At 37.8% G+C, this 20,638-nt stretch overlaps 1 protein-coding gene across 10 annotated transcripts in view; it reads right to left on the bottom strand.

The window, feature by feature from the left end:
* TTC3 (tetratricopeptide repeat domain 3) overlaps positions 1–20,638 on the bottom strand; it is a 106,979-nt gene that overhangs the window by 79,598 nt on the left and 6,743 nt on the right. For 2 of the 10 annotated variants that reach the window (XM_081029638.1, XM_081029640.1), the window contains exons 1-10: positions 17,136–19,117; positions 14,129–14,283; positions 11,660–11,702; positions 11,196–11,346; positions 10,655–10,742; positions 9,533–9,586; positions 8,425–8,545; positions 6,639–6,724; positions 5,536–5,630; positions 4,457–4,519 (exon numbers count right to left, since the gene is read on the bottom strand). The exons of 5 other annotated variants lie outside the window; for them this stretch is intronic. In XM_081029638.1, the coding sequence (XP_080885764.1) occupies positions 4,457–4,519; positions 5,536–5,630; positions 6,639–6,724; positions 8,425–8,545; positions 9,533–9,586; positions 10,655–10,742; positions 11,196–11,346; positions 11,660–11,702; positions 14,129–14,283; positions 17,136–17,259 (980 nt within the window). In that variant the 5' untranslated portion in view covers positions 17,260–19,117. Of the gene's footprint in view, positions 1–4,456; positions 4,520–5,535; positions 5,631–6,638; positions 6,725–8,424; positions 8,546–9,532; positions 9,587–10,654; positions 10,743–11,195; positions 11,347–11,659; positions 11,703–14,128; positions 14,284–17,135; positions 19,930–20,638 lie in introns of those variants that run through there. 3 more of the 10 variants (XM_081029641.1, XM_081029646.1, XM_081029645.1) reach the window with 2 other exon arrangements.

The raw sequence follows: 20,638 nt of genomic DNA, 5'->3' as shown, positions 1-20,638 counted from the left end.
GAGTTTCCAGTTTATCCCTTTGTACTCTTAATTTTATCCAATGTGCATTTGTTACTGCTTTTCAATGGGGTGTACTCCAAGGAAGACTGAAAAAACAAATGTGTACTTCAAAAGCAAATTCAGCGGTTTCTAGGTAAAAATAAAGAAGACCACACAAGTGAGCAGAGTGAGGAATAATTCACCAAACTAACACACTCACACAATGCTACACACACACACTAGGGTTTTTAAAATTCTCACGTACAATTAATTGAGTTGACTTATACTTCAGGCCTCAAGAGAAATTCAGAAAAAAGAAAGAAGTCATTTAAACTCTATCTGCCCACTATTAATCACACGTCAGAATCAATTAGAAGAGAATGTCATGCCAAAAGTCCAAAGTAAATACCAAGTTTAAAAACTCCGTAATTTTCCAAAGTACATTCAAAAAACATCCAAGGCTGAGCTCTCCCTTTCTCCAATTACATTTCCCTTTATACAGTTTATCACATCCCACCAAAGAATTCGATTTTTCCATATGTGAGTCCCACAAGAATGAATTAAACAGTTAGTAGGCTAAGCCTAATCATATACCTTGTATAGCTATTCAGAAGTTACAGATACATCTGATTCCTTTTTCTAGATTTTCCTCTAAAAGGAAAATTTCGAATTACTTCAGTTACAACCACTACTCTAAAATGCCCTTAACTACCCAACTGTATTTGAGAAGTAAACTTCTGCAAGACCAGAATAAAAGGACATCTCCCAAGCCCCAGATTCTGCAACACAACGAACATTCCTCAGGCTGAAGGGAGCAGCTGGGGCAGAAGGGGGCATGTTTCCACCCAGCCCACCCTCACTCCAACCCCATTCCCCCGTATTTCCCAGTACTTCCCAAGTGCAACCTCTGCAGACCTGGAGACACACACACCTCCGGCGACAGGTTAAGGTTCTGATTGGCTCCTGGCCTCACCTATACTCCACCATAGGAGGTCAGATTTACAAACGGTGTGATTACCTGGCATTTAAAAGCATCACCACCACTTTGACCATTTCCGAATGAAGCATTTTCCCCACACGTACCTCACCTCAGGCTCCCCGCCATTGGTCTTACTTATATTTCTCTCCTTTCAAGAATTTTCACTTGTTTTATCCTTGATGCGTAGTGATCATTTTTTCTTTTTTCTTTTTGGCTTACGTGCATTTTTAATTACACTGTGTTGCTTTTTATCAAATATTTCAAGTATACATGAAAGTACAGAGAATAACATTAACATAATGAACACCCACATACCACCTTAGCAAGATCTTAACATTTTGCTGCATTTACTTCAGAGCTTTTTGCATTAGTTTGTTACAGTTGACATCCACTGGGTACCACTTTCCCATCTCCAACCGTTTTCCCTCCTTCCCTCCCCAGAGACAGCCACTCCCCTGGTGTTTAACATGCCCATGCATTTTAAAAACATTTTTTAACACATTATGGACATGCATATCATTTTGCATATTTTTAAACATTATATAAAAGGCATACTATACAAATCATTCTGCAACTTGCTTTTTCACTCAACATTGCATTCATTTTAACTGCAGCATAGAATTCCATTGTATGAATATACCATCATTTATTTATCCATTCCCCTTCTGATGGACATTTAGGTTGTTTCCGTTTCTTTACTCTTACAAACAATGATATAAAGAAGCCTCGTACACATCTTCTTGGGTACACATTTGAGAGTTTGGCGGGGGCTGCAGAGTACACACATCTTCACCTTGCCAAACTGCTCTCCAAAGTGATGGCACCAATTTACACTTCCTCCAGCCGAGTATGAAAGTTTCCTTTATTCCACATCCTCTCAAACACTTGGTATAATGAGTATTTAAAACTTTTGCCAATCTGATGGGTATGAAAGAGAGACCCAGTTTTTAACCTACATGTCCTGTAAGGATAATATTTATTGACTATTAGGACCATTTAATTTTCACTTTTCTTCCAATTTTCACATTGCCCTTTGATTCTATCATCACCTTTCTGCGGTGATTAACAGTGGAGACTCTACACCCAGGCTGCCTGGGTTCAAATTCTGGCTTCATCACACCCGCCTAGTGTCCGAGGCGGTAAGGACACCTTGCTCCACCTGTCCTTGCCTGTTTCCTCATCTATAAAAAGACAGTAGCACCCACCTCGCAGGCTTGTGAGGCATGGAGAACAGTACCATGGCGGTAGATGCTGTACCCCACATCTCTCCCCGGAGACGCTCACCCAGATTCCCAAGACAGATCTACCAACCTTGTGGTAACTCAACTAAAGGACAGGGTCCTCCTGTTTCAGTGGCACTTCTGAACTACTGGGAATATGTGATTTTCTGAAGTCACATCATCTACTCTCTTGGTCAGGAGTTGTATGTACTGTGGTCTCAGAAAGCATTATCCCCATGTTACTGAGCAAGTCCTAGAGTGTGCGCAAAGCTGGGAAACACCAGCCAAACCAGCGTGGCGTAAGGCTTCTGACACTGAACAGGCCCCCAGCACATACTGGTGCCGGCCAAAGGAAAGAAACGCTGCTGACCTGCTGCTATTGAAAACCTTGGTGATGAACCGCAAGCTAGACTGTCAGGGAGGTCATCCAAGGATGGACGCACAACCCTGCTCTTGACCTTTACCTCACCAGGCTACCTGGCTTCTATGCTTCTACTTAGATGCACCTTCTCTGCAGCGGAGTTTTAGTTCAACACTCATGAAAGAGGGCAAAAACACCCTGGTTTGCCTCTCAGCTCTCAGAGCTCCCCTAAGCAGAAGGAGTGACCTTCTGCCCACTCAAGGTTTCAGCTAGGTGCCTCGATTTTCACAAGAGGCTAGCCAAATTGCCAACCTATTTATGTTGAAAGCATACAGATTCACCTTCAAACAGCATAGAATATTTGCAATTCTGGACCTAGCCAGAGGCAGTAACTAAAGACATTTGCGGCTCATTCCTTGTGAGAAACCAGTTGAGGACAGTGGTATTGATGAAAGGCTGTGTCAAGCCCATCCATTCCTCTACTAGATAGCCTCGGTTTATCCACGGCTTAAGCCATCTAAAAGCTGCATAACGTTAATACAGCAGTATTCTCCGAGGTGGTTGCATTACTGATGATTTTTATTTTCTTCTTTTTAAACTCTTGTATTTTCCAAATTTTCTACCATGAGAATGTTTTCTGTTTATGATAAAAGAAAAACATAGCAAATGTTATTTTTAAAAACTACAAACTCGGAATATACTATCTTCCCCATTCCCACCCTCTCATATCCCAACATTAAGTGCTTTCAATGAAAAAATAGCTAACATCAGACTCTCTGCTCTCGTGAGAAAACTTCAGGGGGGAAAAATGTATTTGTGAAACCCAAAACTGCACTTTCAGCGAATTTTTTGCTATGAACAGGAAAGTTGCAGAGGCTCTTCTCTGCTCTATCACTTAATTCATATCACTTGCAAGCCATGTAAGCAATTTCCTACAGAACTAAAGCCTGGAAAACACTGCCTCACTGGAGCAACTGGTGTCCTCTTTCTTCACGGGCAGAATTATATAACATGTCAGATTTTTCTCTGTTCACTTTGGGCAACAGAAAGGTCAGATGCAAATACAGGTTATAATTACTAACTTAGCAGGACCTTAGGTCTATGCTGTTTCAATCTGAGGATCCCAGGCTCCGGCCTGGTTTTTCAGTTTGTTCTGTGTTTAGTATTCTCTTACTGAGTGGATGCATCCTTGAAGCCACCCTAAACCTTCTTCCAGTAAGGCTGGACATAATTAAGTATAACAGCATACCCTGCTCAATGTTAATGTTCATAACTTATGTCTTAAGGTTTTTAAATGGAGGGACAACAAAATCATGGTGTAGTGTCAACAATCCTTCTCAACTAATAAATAAAAGCTCAGTTCAACATAAGAAACTAAGAACTATGATTTTACTCTCAGAACTAAACTATTAAATTCCTTTTCTTTCACTTATGAAGGACACTTATTTATTTCATACCAGAATAGAGGAAACAAACACAGCACAACTTCTTCCAGAACTATACCGATTAATTACTAGAGCAAAAGGAGATAATATATTACAGGTGTTACAAACACAGACTTTGACATCATCAGATAAGACCTTGTTCAGATTTTGGCAGCACTACTTACTAATGGCATGAGTTTGTTCAAATGTAAATGTGGAGAATACCACTACCTATTAAGGGTGTTGTGAGAATTAAATAATATATATAAAGTATTTAAAATAATATATAACATATGCTATCCACTCAATCAGAATAAGTGCTCCTGTCACTGTTATTACATATATAGCATACAGGACCCTCTTTTAACCATTTAACCATTCCTACCAAAGAACTATTAATGGATTTCCCTGCATACCTGTAAAACAGAAACATTTCTGAAAAACAGGTATTTAGCATAAAAGTGCAGTGACTGGGGTGCTCTAACCAACTTACCTGAACTGTCCAGTGCGAAGAAAACAAAGAGCTCGGTTACCATAAAGAAGGTGATTTTCAGGACTTTAAAAGAAATAATGTTTAGTCAGTAAAGCACATTACATGTGAAACAAACAAAAAACTTCATTTCAAATTCTGTCCTTTAGCTTTGTCTACGTGTGATGGAACTTGCTTCTCCTTTCTTCCACCTCCTCCGCAGAAGAACACAGCAGCAGCCTTTCAGACGTGTCAGGCTACTTTGATTAACTCATTCCCTGTGGAGACTGGCAAGGAGTAGCTATCTACAGCCTGGGAGAATCTTCCCCAGGCTGCTACAATATTACTGTGTTTCCCCGAAGTAAAACCTAGCCAGACAATCAGCTCTAATATATCTTTTGGGGCAAAAATAAATATAAGACCTGGTCTTACTTTACTATAAAGTACACTTACTTTACTATCTTATATAAGTCTGGGTCTTATATTAATCTTGGCTCCAAAAGACGCATTAGAGCTGATTGTCCAGCTAGGTCTTATTTTCGGGGAAACACGGTAGGGGCCCAGGTAGGGGCCCAGCTGAGACCGCATAGGAGCAAAGAGTGAGACACACTTGCAAAAACTCTAGCTACCAAATTCTAGCAGCTGAGCAAACAGAAGAGAAAGTAGAAAGAACGCATGCATTCTCTCAACAATTCCAACTGTTACTCTCTTAGAAAGTGTAAATCCCAGAATGGGTGGCATCTTAAGTTATTAAGTATTAGTAACTAACCCTTTCCGATCAGTTAATAATTTGGAAGAAATTAGTTGAAGGCAAAATGAAAATAAAAAAGAACAGATGAGTCTGTACTAGAAAGCTTAAAGGAAAACAGCGCAGGCAGAACTAAATTCACAATTTTGCCTGACTCATTTCAGTTATACTGTTTGATTAGGTTCATATACTCAGACCATCTCTAATGCTCCTAATCTTAAGAGTCAGAAAATCTATTCTGCATAGCAAATTGAAGATATTCTTCAATTCCTCGTCTTGCTTTTGTTTCTCCTGACTGGCATTCTAACTTCATCTGCCACATAAAAAGAATCTCGTTGTTCTGTTTAGCTCTTACCTATATTCAATGGCTCTGGTGTAATAGATAATAGCTACATCAAATCTTTCTTTGGAAAACTCTTCATTTCCTCTCCTTTTCATTAGTTCTCCTTGCTGAGAAACCAAGGTGAAAGAAGACCCATCAATTAACTGCGGAGACAATCAAGAAACCCCATACCTAGGAAAAATGGACCTAGGTTTCTATCTTGTTATCAGAAATAACCTGGGAGATTATTTACGTAAAAAAACTCAATATTTTGTTACATGTATTTAAAGAAAACTGTCTCTAATGACTCAATCTTAACTTTGTTAAAGGAATGGTAAAAAGAAAACAAAACCATTACAAACAATTGCTAACAGCTGATCCCCTTGATTACAGTACTTGACAAACCCACTTTTATATATACCTTACTAAGCATGCCATGTGGCAGGGGAAAATAATAGATGCAAGGTAGAACTTTAATTTTACATTCAAAAATGTGATATTATGCAATAAACCTGAGTACTTACAAAACAATATATAAATCAGTAACATATATAGGCAATGTTGATTAGATTAACTGCCAAAAAGAACTAGGCAAAAAAGTTAGCAAGAATGAAATCAAAAGGAAATCAAAGATGCTCCAGAAATAACAAACTTTTCACTTCAAACACCCAGATTTTCAAAATAAATTAACTAAAATAACTGGATCAGATGAATGGCTTTAGAGAAGTATATACAACATTAAATATTTTCCTAAATCCTTTTTTAAAAATTTAGTTAAAATCCCATTTCTTATGAGTGAACTGTATGGTATGTGGATTGCATCTCCAATAAAGTTGCTACCAAAGAAAATCACATTTGCTCAACTAATTAAAAGCTTTTTAAGAAAATCAAATTTCGGCTAACTCTTTTAAAATCTATAACATTAGAAAATTCTTGAAAAAAAAAAATTCTTACCAAGATGCTATTTTCCTCTTCCAAGAAAAAAAATATTTCAATCAAAATTTATTAAAATTTTCCCTCAAATATGTTACTGAATTTTACAGTACTTCCTGGTGTATTGTCAAATAGCAGTTTTATTGAACTTTCTCTAACATGCAAATCTTAAAATATACTTACAAGTAAATATTTATTCTCACCTCTATACACTCCGCACAACTCTGACTTTTAAATTCTTCAAGCATATTGCAGTTTTCTGTTACAACTTTAGTTATGTGATACTTGTCTAAATTTTATTTTGAGGAGAGAGTGAGAGAATATTTGTTTTAAAAAAATTGGTGTTAATGTTTTAATTCTTAGGTTAGGTGAGCCCATACATTATATTATTATTATATTATCATTATATTCTTATACTTTCTAAATATCATGTTTCTTGTGATCTTTTACATGTATCAAATAATGTATTTTTAAAAACAATTGATAACATTAGATTCATTGCTTGCTATGAATCTAATTAGTTTTATTAATAGCATTAAAAAACACTTGTTTATTATTACATTATTTCTAATTGTAGTTACCACAATGCTCTATCATAACACATTCCAAATGGATTTCATAAACATATTTGAGCACCTATGGTGTATCTGGCAAAAATCCCAATTGCTCAATAAAAATGGCTGGAAAAAAAACCAAATCAAAACCCATAATACTACTTTCTAAAATGTACTTAATAGAACAAATGAAGAATTTAAAATGTCTTAGTTCAACAATTGACTCTCATGAATGAAATGCTAAAAATGAGACTTTATTTGAAATACTATTCTTATGTAAACTTAATAAACTAATTAAAATGCTGTAGGTAATAAATTTACATTAAAGTTTACCAGGCATCATTTTCTGTATTTTAAGCTGTTCTACAGTATTTTTCTAAAGTGGTAAATAATAATATTTTATTACAACAAAAATGTAGTTACAACTCTAGACAAACACATTCATTTCAATGGCGGAAGGAGTACCTAAAATTTAAAATTCAAGAAAGGACTTTGGAAAGTCACCAAATAAAGTAATACTTAGGGATAGAGCAAGATTATAGGACGAAAACCTGGACTTTGAGATCGAAGAGACCTGGCTTCTAATCTAAGTTCTACCACTTACTAGAGTACAGAAATAGCACGTAACCTCTGAAAGCCCTTCTTGCTCATTTCTAAAACAGGAATATTATAAGAGCTATACCTTGCAGGAATATTATTAAGAGAACAGAGAAAGAGTCAAAAACGAGCCCACATAGGTGCCCAGTACGTAATATTGGTCCTCTACTTCTACCATGAAATCTAGCCTATAATTAAAGGTCTTCAGAACAGAGAGAACCACCTATCACAAGAATCTGTCTTCATGTTTAATCTTAATTTCTCTCTAACATTTAGATCAATAGCAGAAAATTTGTTCTCTTCTCATTGGAGATGGCAAATTATCATTCATCATCTACTAAAGAGTCAAACATTCCCTCTTTCAAGATTCCTATACCTATACTAGAAGAGCACCACTAACCTTTAAATGCTTTAGGGAAAGTATTTTACAAAGCAAAAAAAATATGTACAAGGCAGTTTCATCATACATTAAGAGTAACGGATTCATCAGGGAAATGAAAATTATAATCTTATATCTAGTTTTTATTTCTGTTATGAGTAAGAACACGAGCCCCAGTGTGGTCTCTTTTTTTGGTTATTACATATAATAACATAACATCCATCTGGTAAAATGTTTAAAAGTCTAATGTCATGGAAATCATTAAGACAGGAGATACAGAACAAAACTAACTACAAAGTTAAAATTCTCTTATGCAGGCTTTTTTCTTACAAGAGAAAAACATTTTTTTTAAATCCTAAGTAAGGAATCACATACCTACACATTCCATTTTCCCAAATACTGAGTCAAGTAAGTATTTAAATACTGAGTCAAGTAAGTATTTAAAGCATTTATACTTACATTCAGTAAAGAAAATACTTAACATAGGCCAACAATTGTCAACTGCTCCTAATTTAGGCAGAATTGTTACATCGCCTGTGTACTTCACCCAATTCAAAGCTTCTTCCATTGCCAAGATTTTCTATTTCAAAAAGAGAGGTGTAGCATGTGACTTGGGCATTATAAATTTATCTTATATAGTATTTCAGATTTTTAATACAAAACTTGTACAACCTTACATTTTCATTATGGAGTATTTTTATTACTCCAGCACAGAACCTAGAATAGCTGGCCCCCAACATACAAGTTAAGATACCACGGACTCATGTCTGTCACATCTTCCGGTAACCTTGGGCTACCCTCAGAGCTCAAGATGCTTCTGCCATCATTACAGATTTGAAAGGTGAGCTCTAAAACCTGGCCAGATGGAGCCCTTGGCAACAGAGTGCAATAATACAAGATGAACACAGGGTCTCAGTTCTCACCAAAACTCGGACTTCCACCCTTACCTCAAGATTAATGGTATAAATTAAGGTTCACCAAAGGGACTGTACATGTTACATGGTCTGTGTCACACAGAAGAACAAGGAGATAAACAGCAAGAGGAGGGCATGGCTGGGCAAATGGGCACTCAGTGCAAAGGTCTTCATAAAGGGTCAAGAGTTCAGAAACCTTATTCATACTTCTGCTGTCTGAAATGACTTCAGAAATTAGAGAGTGGAGTTATGCAATGCTTGTGTCCATGTTACCAACAGCAACGAAAATTGATTTATTAGTGTATCTGGAGATTATCTAGTAATTTTATAGCAAAACATGTTCATACCAGGGACCTAATAATTTCATTTGGGAGAACGTAACGCCAGGTACATACATAATCTAAAAGAGAAAAAGGAAATCAGCTTGTCAAAGAGGCTCAAAGCTACCCGACATATGGGGGAGGACATATGGGGGAGCGGGGAATGGAAATGATGCAAACTCCCAAAATAAGGAGAGTGCTTAAGCAAAACACAGAAACTATCACTACCACACACTACACACAAAACCCTCATTGTGTGCAGCCAGTACACTGAGAGTGAGCAGTGAGACGACTGCCATCTACTCAATTACATTGGGTTCCTGTAATACTTACATTTTCTATTTTATAACCAATTCTCAGTAAGCCTCCAATAAAGAATGAATCATTCTGTAAAACAAAACAAAACAAAAAGGACAAAACGTTTTTTCCCTTATTCAGTCAATTATACTGGCATTTTCCAGGGCACAATAAAATCCTACATCTTAGGAACACATACAGAGGGTGCCAAAAAAATGTATACGCATTTTAAGAAAGGAAAACTGTATTAAAATTGTAATAATATATACCGATAACAAAAGATGAATACAAGTCACACTTGACTTCTGCGATTAAAAGAGATGCTCAAAGTGGTTACCATCAGCGTCCAGACACTTCTTATTACGGCGAACTACTGCTTGAGCAACGATGACCAGAGTGTCCACTCGTATACATTTTTTTGGCACCATTTTTTTGACACCTCTGGTATATACATAGTAACCACTGCCCACAAACACTGTCACGCCCAATTTACCTCTTAAGGACCAGGAAACAAGAATTCAGAAATAGTTTTACATTAGATTCTAATGATAAAATGATGAAGTGTAACTTCAGATGTATGAATTTTAATGTTAATTATACCTAGATGTTTTATAAAAATACACGGGCTGATAGAAGTTACTCCAAATGATTATCATCAGGAAATAAACATCAGATTGCCCTTTCTAAATTTAAGTTTGCAATCAGAATAATACCAAGAAAAACACTTGACTCCATGATCAACTAAAATAAGAGAAATTATCAACTGGCTTTCTAAGAAAAAAAAGAAAAACTCTCAGTGTAGTGGTGGTGACGGTGGCATGATTTTATCTTACAAGATAGAACCCATCACTTTCAGAACCTGTGACAAAAGTTTCTGCGAACCAGGAACACACTTTCATTTGTGACAAATTCTAAGTTCTGTCCTTTAATGACAATGAGCAGTCCTGGTTCTCATCATGTCATGTCACTAAAACAGCCATCTGCCACCTCATCTCTCTAACACACAGAACAAGCTCACGGAGAGCAGACTCATCTCAGATTAACCACAACTAAAACCATTACCCGGTAATTGCTATAAATTAGTAACACGGGCCTGACACCACATACACATTTACGTTGTTTAAACAGAGGGGAGAAAAGCCATATTCTACCACTTACCACAACTTTCTTTGCCAAATCCACAATATCTTCCATCAACTCAAGATGCTGTAACTTCTTCAGACTTATCTCAGAAGCATGAGAATTCCTTAAAGACAAATTTTTTTTTTAAAAGATCAGGTTCTCTTATATAAAAATTCATTGAACTTCACACTGAACATGTTATACCTCAATTTAAACTATTTGGAAAAAAAATTAAATTCTCTGTGTCTGCATTCTAGGTAACAAGCTGTTTATTAAGTGGATAAAATACTATACTTTTTCCTCTCTTCTGTACTACAATGCTGATATTTATTAACAAGCATTCATTTTTCCTTACTCAGCTTCAAATTTACCATCTCATGCTCCCTGGCATTTTATTCATTATATATAATGTTACCAGGATTATTCCTTCATATCCAAATCCCAAGTATTAACTTTTTCCACTCTTATTAAACCAGAGCAAAGTTGAACAGTGCACAGCAGGAGACAGAAGCCTTCCGTTGCACGTGGCATCTCTCAGTCCTGGGCAATATAAAATGAATGACATGTAGTGACTTACGTAGCCTCCACACAAGGATGCAATCGTGATATTATAGAACGGTGCTGATGTTGAAACAGAAGTGGCCAGAAGATGTATATTTTAATGGCGTCGCAGTAATCTCGCAGGACAGAAACTGGTTTACTGCACCACATATTGCAGACGTCAAATTCTTAATTAAAAAAAGTTGTTAATTAATTTTGTGTGCCTCATTCTTTAATAAATTAACATTGTTAATTGGGAAAAAGCAAAAATGGATATAGAAAAGTAATAAATAAATAAATGAAATATTTTAACCTGTTAAGATGTTAAGAATACTTAACTGTTGGCTAAAACATTATTTTAACAAAGAAACGTTTGGGTTTCTAGTGAAAAAGAACAGTAAGAACAAATTTTAAGAGGTATGTAAGTTTGTTATGTTGGTATAAATGGATGAACTTCCCTTGATACAGTCTTTCAACAAATTGAAATACCAGTGTACTCACCTAAATTTCTCTCACTTTGGGCATAATCTTTATATTGCCTACCCTGAAAAGAAAAAAATTATTTTGATTTGTGTCTAGTAAGATGCCAAAGTATAGCTCTTGCTTCTTTCTTTTTAAATTTTTTTTTTATTATTAGTTTCAGGTGCACAAGACAAGGTAATACTTAGGTGTTCATCATTTATATCCCTCACACTGTGAACCCCCTTCCCCCATCCCCCCTTCCACTATCCCTCCGATATCGCACCGAGCCATCACATTATATATATAAAATTATAGTTGGCATTCATTATTGTTCAGTTTCAGGTGTACAGTACATTGATCAAGCATCTACATCTGCCCTGAGGTGGTCTCCCAGATGGGACACGTGTCCATCAGATACCCTACAAAATCTTTACAATATTATTGATTACGTTCCCGAAATTATTTTTCAAAAACCCTGAGGCCATTTTATGGTTACCGACTGTTTTCTAATCACCTCACCTTTCCCCTTATCCCCACCCCTCCCCCCGCCCATCTAACAACCCTCAGTTTTTCCTCTTTGTCCCCAGAACTGTTTCTGATTAGTTCATTCACTTATTCTTTTCTTTAGATTCCGCATATAAGTGAGATCATATAGTACTTGTCTTTCTCTTTCTGGCTTATTTCGCCTAACATAATGTTCTCTAGATCCATCCGTGTTGTTGCAAATGGTAAGATTTCTTTTTTCTTTATGGCTGCATAATACTCCATTGTATAAATGTACCACAGTTTCTTAATCCAGTCATCTACCGATGGGCATTTCGGTTGTTTCCGTGTCTTGACTATTGTGTATAGTGCTGCAATAAACATAGGGGTGCATACAGATTTTTGAATTGGAGTTTTGGATTTCTCCAGACAGATGCCTAGGAGTGGAATTACTGGATCATAGGGTAGTTCCATTTTCAGATTTCTGAGATACCTCCATACTGTTTTCCATAGAGGCTGCACCAATGTGCAATCCCACCAACAGTGCACTAGCGTTCCCTTTTCTCCACATCCACGCCAGCACTTGCTGTTTGTTGATTTATTGATGATAGCCATTTTGAATGAGGTGAGGTGGTATCTCATTGTGGTTTTTATTTGCATTTCTCTGATGGTTAGTGAGGTTGAGCATTTCTTCATATGTCTGTTTGCCTGTTGTCCTTTTTAGAAAAATGTCTCTTCCTGTCCTCTGCCCATTTTTTAATTGGGTTGTTTGTTTTTTTGGAGTTGAGTGAGTTTTTTTTATAGATTTGTGATATTAACCCCTTATCAGATATATCATTGGCAAATATCTTTTCCCATTCAGTAGGATCCCTTTTTATTTCATTGATGGTTTCCTTTGCTGTGAAAAAACTTTTTAGTTTGATGTAATCCCACGTGTTTATTTTTTCTCTTACTTCCCTCGCGCGAGGGGATATATCAGTAAAAATCTTATTCCGGGTAATGTCCATGAAGTTTCTTCCTATATTTTCTTCTAGATATTTTATGGTTTCAGATCTTACATTTAAGTCTTTAAGCCATTTTGAATTTATTTTTGTATATGGTGTAAGGAGGTGGTCCAGCTTCATTTTCTTGCATGTGTCTGTCCAGGTTTCCCAGCACCATTTATTGAACAGACTGTCTTTACCCCATCGTACATTCTTGCTTCCATTGTCGTAGATTAAATGGGCATATAAGCATGGATAGCTCTTGCTTCTTAATGGAAGGATTATTAGTACTAAACTCAAAACATTTCAGTGCACACTTATATATATGCTTTGACAACAACATCTTCAACCAATGAGTCCTCAGGCCTTTCTCTGGTGTTTCCCTGAGTCTGTCTCTAGGGCTCTCCTGAGCGTTCTGCTCTGCAGTCAGGAAATAGCCTCTCGCCATCATGCCTCTGGCTGCTGTGGAGGCACGCTTACCTGCCCTTCTGAAATCACCTTCTCAAACACACGAATATAAACTTGCGTAGCACAAAAACATCTTTACTCACATAGCTCTAAATCAAAAATCCTTAAGAAGTAAATCTTAGGGGGAAAGAGGTGAAGGGGTTAAGAAGTACGAATTGGCAGTTACAAAACAGTCATGGGGATGTAAAGTATAGCATAGGAATTATATTGCAGTAACTATGCATATTGCTAGGTGGGTACTAGACTGATGGGGGGTGGTCAGTTTGTAAGTTATATAAACAGCTAACCACTATGCTGTACACTTGAAACTAATATTAATATTGAATGTCAACTGTAATTGAAAAATAAAAATAAAATAAAGAAGTAAATCTTATAAATTTTCATCACAAGAAAAATTATAATGTAGTGATGAATGTTAACTAGGCTTATTGTGGTGATTTCACAATATATACAAATATCGAACCATTTTATGTACCTGAAACTAGTATATAATGTCAATTATATCTCAAAAAAAAAAAGAAGAAACCTTTTAGAAGACAATGTTAAAAAACAAAAAGTTAACAAATCTACTTACCACCCCATCAAAGTAAAGCTGAGTCACCCGAACATAATCATTGGACATCAATTCAGGAGCAAAGACACAATCGTCCACATAAGGACAATCTTCTAACAAGGCATAATCTGCTACAGTGAAATCTCCCAGGGCAAAATCGTCCATGGTGCACCACCCTAAGGAAACAACACAAACCCTAATCAACAATTAAACCACTAGAATTTTGAGTAGTAGTCTTCCTGGCTTCTATGGCACTTTAGAAAAATACTTGGAACTTATGCCCCAACAAAATAACTCCAATAAGAACACTGAGCTCTGAAAAATTCTCATTTTCCAATTCTTTCCCCCTCTCTCCAAATATTAGTTTAATCTATTTCTTTTTTCCTCAGGTTCAAAGTCACCATCTGTACTCTGAATTTATCTGTTTACAATCTCTTTAGATAGAGGATAATAAAGGGCATCTTATTCATCTTGTATGTGCCTAACACACAGTAAGCCCTCAAATCAGTATTTGCTGAATGAACAAAAGACGTCTGCCCACCGCTGCCCCTTTCTGCCATCTGCTTTTACTATACCCTGAGTAGTATGTTATTTTACCATACATAAATAAACTCTGCTACATTCTCAGCCTCCTGGCCAGAACTAAATCCTGATTCCTCTGAGAAAAGTTGCCTATCAGCGGCTCCTATTCTCCTATCCATCCCTCAGTGTGTATTTGTGTCTCAGGCCATGGGGCGGAGCTGAAGTGGTACAGGGTGAGCCTGTCAATCTCTTCATTTCCCACAGCCACATTCAGACCTTCCCTCTTCCTAACAACCGCTGCTCCTAATACTCACAACTACAGCACACAGGCAGCACTGCAGGATCACAACGGTGGGGCAAAAGCCTTCACGTTATCAACAACCATGATTTTAAAAATAATTTCACTCGGAGAAAAGGGGAATTAGGACTGGAGTTTCAGACTCAGGTTTTTTTCCCTGAAGAAAGTTCAATAATAAAGATTTACAGCTACCAGAGAAAAGCTACACAACCTAAAAATCACTGAGAAGTACAGCAGTGTATTCCTTCTAACTCTTGCCCAAGTAATGGTTTTCCTTTCCTATCATCAGCACCATCATTAACACCATGTTTTACACCATTTTTGCTTCACCACTGTTATCCCTCTATGGTTAGGACAAACCAACTTTCTTTTTTCCTGAGCAAGGCCACCATCAGTTCTCGAAACACAAACCTGTTTCTGTAGTTAATCCTTCTCATTATGTCCCATTTGCTGTATGAAAACCTCACAATACCAGAAGGGAAGAACAGTAACAATCTTCCTAGCAAACTACTTGCACTATTTGTCACATAGGGTACCAAGCGTTCTACATGCATCATTTTATTAATCCTCACGGCAACTCTTCTCAGGTCCAAATACCATCATCTCCACTGTACAGATGGGAAACATTCCTGGTAAAATTAAGTGATTTGCTCAAGGTCACCACCCTAGGGAGGAGTCAAACCTAGGTCCTCTGATGCCAGTCTCTTCTCTCAAACACTGTACTGTACTTTATCTACTTTTCCTTGTCACTGCCACCTAGTTACCTCGTGGTTGTTCTCATGTTTGAGACAACTAACTACCCTGTTTCCCCGAAAATAAGACCTAGCCGGACAATCAGCTCTAATGCGTCCTTTGGAGCAAACATTAATATAAGACCTGGTCTTATATTATATTATACTATATATTATATTAGACCCGGTCTTATATTATAGTAAAATAAGACCGGGTCTTACATTAATTTTTGCTCCAGAAGACTCATTAGAGCTGATGGTCCAGCTAGGTCTTATTTTCAGGGACACACGGTAGTTCAGCGTTCCCCTCTCTCCTCCACATTCTCCCGGTACCATCATCCCAGACACAAGGCCCATGCAGACGACCCCTTCGAGACCCTAGCCTTGCAGTTTAACTACCTCAACTAAAAGGACCTTCACGCCCACCTCACGGAGGCCCTTCCTTCCCAGGGCCACACCGCAGATCACGGTCCAGCTCTAAGCCAGCGTTTAAATCGTTAGCTCTGATTAGCTCCTCCGACCACAACCAAGAGACATTGATGGCCTGATGTCTCCCCTATCTCCTGCCACACATTCCTCAGTCTATCAAGAATTCTTCTTCCCATTTCTCCCATTCAAATCCTCCATTCTCATTTACTTTCGGTTTCCTACAACTGCGTTTCCATTTCCAACAAGGTCATCCATGACTTTCTACAACAGATTGGTTATATTAATATTACATACAATGTCTGGAACCGGATCTGTTCTGGATGAACAATATTTCCAGAGTTTAGAATTTAACTCCAAAAGTGAGTAATGACTGGTAAAAATAAAAAGACATTTTTGTACCCAAAGTATGTCACACGATATGGGACATGCACTATCCTGGGAAACATACACACTTTTAAAATTGTTTGTCTTACCAATGTTTTTTGTACGTAAATACAGAAAGAGCCAAGGACTGTCTGTGACAGCCCACACGTCACCAGCATGGCATCGATTACAATACACTCACGTGCTCACACTCGGCTGCCTGCGCCACTGTCACAGAACAGCCTGGCAGATCTCACCGACACCACGGCTGACACCACCTGTACCGTAATTACAACACTGGTGTCATTTTTCTCTTCTATGTTGTTTTAGGCAGAGAGGCGATGTGTCACAGTGACTATGAGCATGGACTCGAGAACCAGACTGCCTGGGCTTGAATCCTGGCTCTCGCATCTCCTGAGTGTGTGATCTTGGGCAAGTCACTTAACCTCTGTGCTTGCATGTCCGCACGTGTCAGGTGAAGACAGCAGTGCCACCCACCTGATTAACCGTGAGCGCACTGCAAGTGCCTAGACTACAGACTAGCACGTGGCGTGTTGGAAATGCTAGCAATGTCAGCTATCATTAGCAAAGTGTTTTTAAAACTCCATTGTTTGGCTGCTTCCAGCCAACTGGTCTGCCTTAATTGCTACTAAGTCCCAAGAGCACTGTTCAGCTTACAACTTACTTGCCGCTGTTGACCACTTCCTCCTCAGAACGCTTCCTCTGGACTCCAGAGACCATCTTCTCCTGGTTCTCCTCCTATTCTTCTGGCTGCGCTTCCTCAGTCTCCAGGGGCTCTTCTTCTCCATTCCCGCCACCCAAGTGTCAACTCTCTTTTCTTTCCACGCTTACTCTCTCCTTGGGTGACCTTATCCACCACACCCATGGCTTCTCAAACAGCACTTTCTGAACTTCCATCATTTGCATAGCTTCACCATGGTTTTTGCCATTTCCACATATCACATGTATTTTTATTTATTTGCTATTTGTCTTTTATTGGCCTCACTTGGCCTAAGTGATAATATCCATGAAATCATAGGTTTGATGTACAACTCATGCTTTTCATACACATCAGAGTAAATTTCTATTCAAAAAATGTTAAGTGTTTCTCTGTACACCACTTCAGATTTTTTCATACTGCTGTAGCACGCAATGGCTGAAATGTCAAGAGCTGAAGTCTCGCAAATCTCTCCAGACTGGGCAGCATCTCAAGACTTCTAGACGCTCCCTGTCAACTACTACTGGATCTTAACCAAGATAGCTCACAAACCTCTCAGATTCAGTTTAGTTTACAAACAAACTTATCTTTTCCCTCAAAAACAAAGGAAACCAAGTTCTTTCTTCTTTCTGTATGTTATCAGTTCATTGCTCTACATGTCACCTGGTGACCTAATCCAGAAACCTGAGGTCACTCTAGACTCCCCATCTCCTTCAACATTTCTACCCAACTCACCGGGAAGTCCTATCTTTCCTACTCCCGGAAAAAATCTAAAATTAGCACACCCCCCAACTCACGCCCAGTGCCACTGCCTTAGCTGTAGCTTCATCTTTTCTCCCCTGAACTAGCTGAACAAGCGGTCTCTGAACCGCTGATTTGCCTTCAATCTCGGCACTCGCTCAACCTCTCATCACGACACTTAACTGCTTCAAATTATTCACAGGTCCTCTTCATCTTCAGAACCAAGTCCAAACTCCCTGCCGTAGCACAGACGGCCTTCCGCGGTCCTGTTCCTGCTTTTGTCTCCACTCTGTCTCCACTCACTCTGTGACATGTCACTCTGTGACCTGAGACTTACCAGCCAGTCATGCTCAACTGCTTGCATTCCTAAACAAGCCTTATTCTGCAACCACCCAATGCCCACTGGTCCTTAACGCTGGGTTCCAGGAAACTTGCTCTCATCTTTGCTATCACCAAGTTTATTTCTGTACCTCATCTCTAAGCCCAGAGCACCCTGCCTGTATCTCTTGACAGTTTTCACAGTTTGGTCATCACAGGTTTACCTCTATAGGTTCACAATGGGCCTAGAGGATACGCTGTGCCTTACTCATCTTGATTCCCTAGCAAAGTGTTTCCCAAATTTTTATTCACATTCACCAAAGTAGAAAACTGCCAAATCCACTTGCCACCTGTACTATTACTATTCAACATTTTGCTTTAGAATGATTCAACTTTTAACTTAGATGTAAACTTGTTTTAATAGAAAATTTGCTATCACCAAGAAATCTTACTTTTGGTAGGACAGAACTGTTTTCTAATACAAACTAAAATATACTACCAAAACTAAGTATTAAAGTAAATGACTTCTAATCCCATCAGTTATGATGAACCAATGGGGGACTCTATCACTGCAAAACAAAGTGGGTCATCGATTTAAAATTTTCTTAATTTTGCTGACCTCATAGAAATAGAGAACATTTAAAGCCACCCTTTCCCCCTGAAAGCAACAAACTTCTAGTGAGAACTAAACCTGCAGTCAAGAGCTGCAAGTAGTAACGCCAAGAGCAGTAGTGGAATCAGGACACTGAGCCCTGGACCAGAAGCGAAGTGAGAGAACTGAAAAGGGGTGCCACGAAAACCTCTTGACCCCAGCCAAAGCTGACACAAGTCCCTGACCCCAGCTAAAGCCAATACAAATACTATCAGAAGGAAAGCACCCCCAGTCACACTCTCAAGATTCCCACAGAGAAGGATACATCAAACAGGAGTTCGTAACTCCTGTTTATCACCAAGGTCACCAAGAACAGGAGATGGCAACCCATCATGAGGAAGAGACAAGCAATAAATTTAGACCCCTTGAGGACAATAGCCATTGGGATTGCCAGATACCGTCTACCAAATACCCATGGATTCAAAAAACGAGCAAGCAACATCAGACAATAAAAAATGACTGGGTATATCTAAAAAACAAACCAAGTGAAACTTTTAAAACTTAAAATATAGTTGTGAAAAGTAAAAGAAAAAAGTGGATGGGTTAAAGAGCAGATGAGACACACCTGAAGAGAAAACTGATGAACTAGAAGATGTGCCTGACTCATCTCAGTTCCATATCACTCAGCACCATAAATTCTGGTAAAGAGACAAGAAAATGAAAAATATGAAAGATAAAAAACAAGTGTTCTGCAAACAGTCTAATACATATACATCCAGTAAATTTCCAGAAGGAGAGGATAGGCAAAAACGTCAAAGAGAGATAATATTTAAAGAACACAGAGCTCAGAATCTTCCAGATCTCACAAAAGACAAAATTCAGAATCAGAAAATGCATATAAAAAAGAAGATAAATAAAAAGTAATTTCCGTCTAGACTTAGAAGTGAAAGGCCATTAACATCAAAGACAGAAAATCCAACGTAGCCAAAAGAAAAAAAGTATTTTCTTCAAAAATGCGTAAGTAAAACTGGCAGCAGACTTTGCATGTAAAATAATGTCTTCACTACACACACAGAAAATAAACTATCGATCTAAAACTGTATACCCCTCAAAATTATCTCTCAAAAAGAAGGGTAAAATAAAAATAATTTTAGATGAAACTTGAGTTGACCACCAAGAGACTTGAACTAACTTCTTAAAAATACTCAATAAAAGACATAAATTGTCTGAGTTCTAAGAAAAATCCAGTAATATGTTCTTGATGAGATGTAGATATTTAAAGGAAATCAACAGTAAAATGAAGGAAAGGGATATTCCAGATAAATTATCACCAAAAGAAAGGTGGGGTAGACAAAACAGACACTAAGGGCAACAAGCAATATTAGACATGGGGAGGATCGTAACATAATAGAAAAGGTTCATCAACTAGGAAAATAATGTTAAGCTTCCCTTTATCTAATCAAATAGTCTCAGCATGCATAAAAAGAAAAACATGTTAGATACACCAGAAGTGTGTAAGAAGGTAATAGTGGGACATTGCAACACATCTCTCTCAATTAATGATAGGTCAAAGAAAAATTAATACAGTCTGAACAACGCAATTTAAAAGTTTGATCTAATGGATACATAACAATTAGAGAATACATACTCTTCACAAGTACACACAGAACAGTTATATTCACTATGTACAAGACCATAAAAGCAAGGGCAAACAAATGGTTTTAAAAAGACAAATACACATTACGTTCTCTGACAACACAATTAAGAAATAAATAACAGGAAAAAATGTTAACACACATAAATTTGAAAATTTAAAAAC

The sequence above is a fragment of the Rhinolophus hipposideros genome (genome assembly GCF_964194185.1).
Source record: "Rhinolophus hipposideros genome assembly, chromosome: 2".
Lineage (NCBI taxonomy): Eukaryota > Metazoa > Chordata > Mammalia > Chiroptera > Rhinolophidae > Rhinolophus > Rhinolophus hipposideros.
Note: the sequence above shows the minus strand (reverse complement) of the source record. Positions and strands in the feature narration are given on the sequence as shown.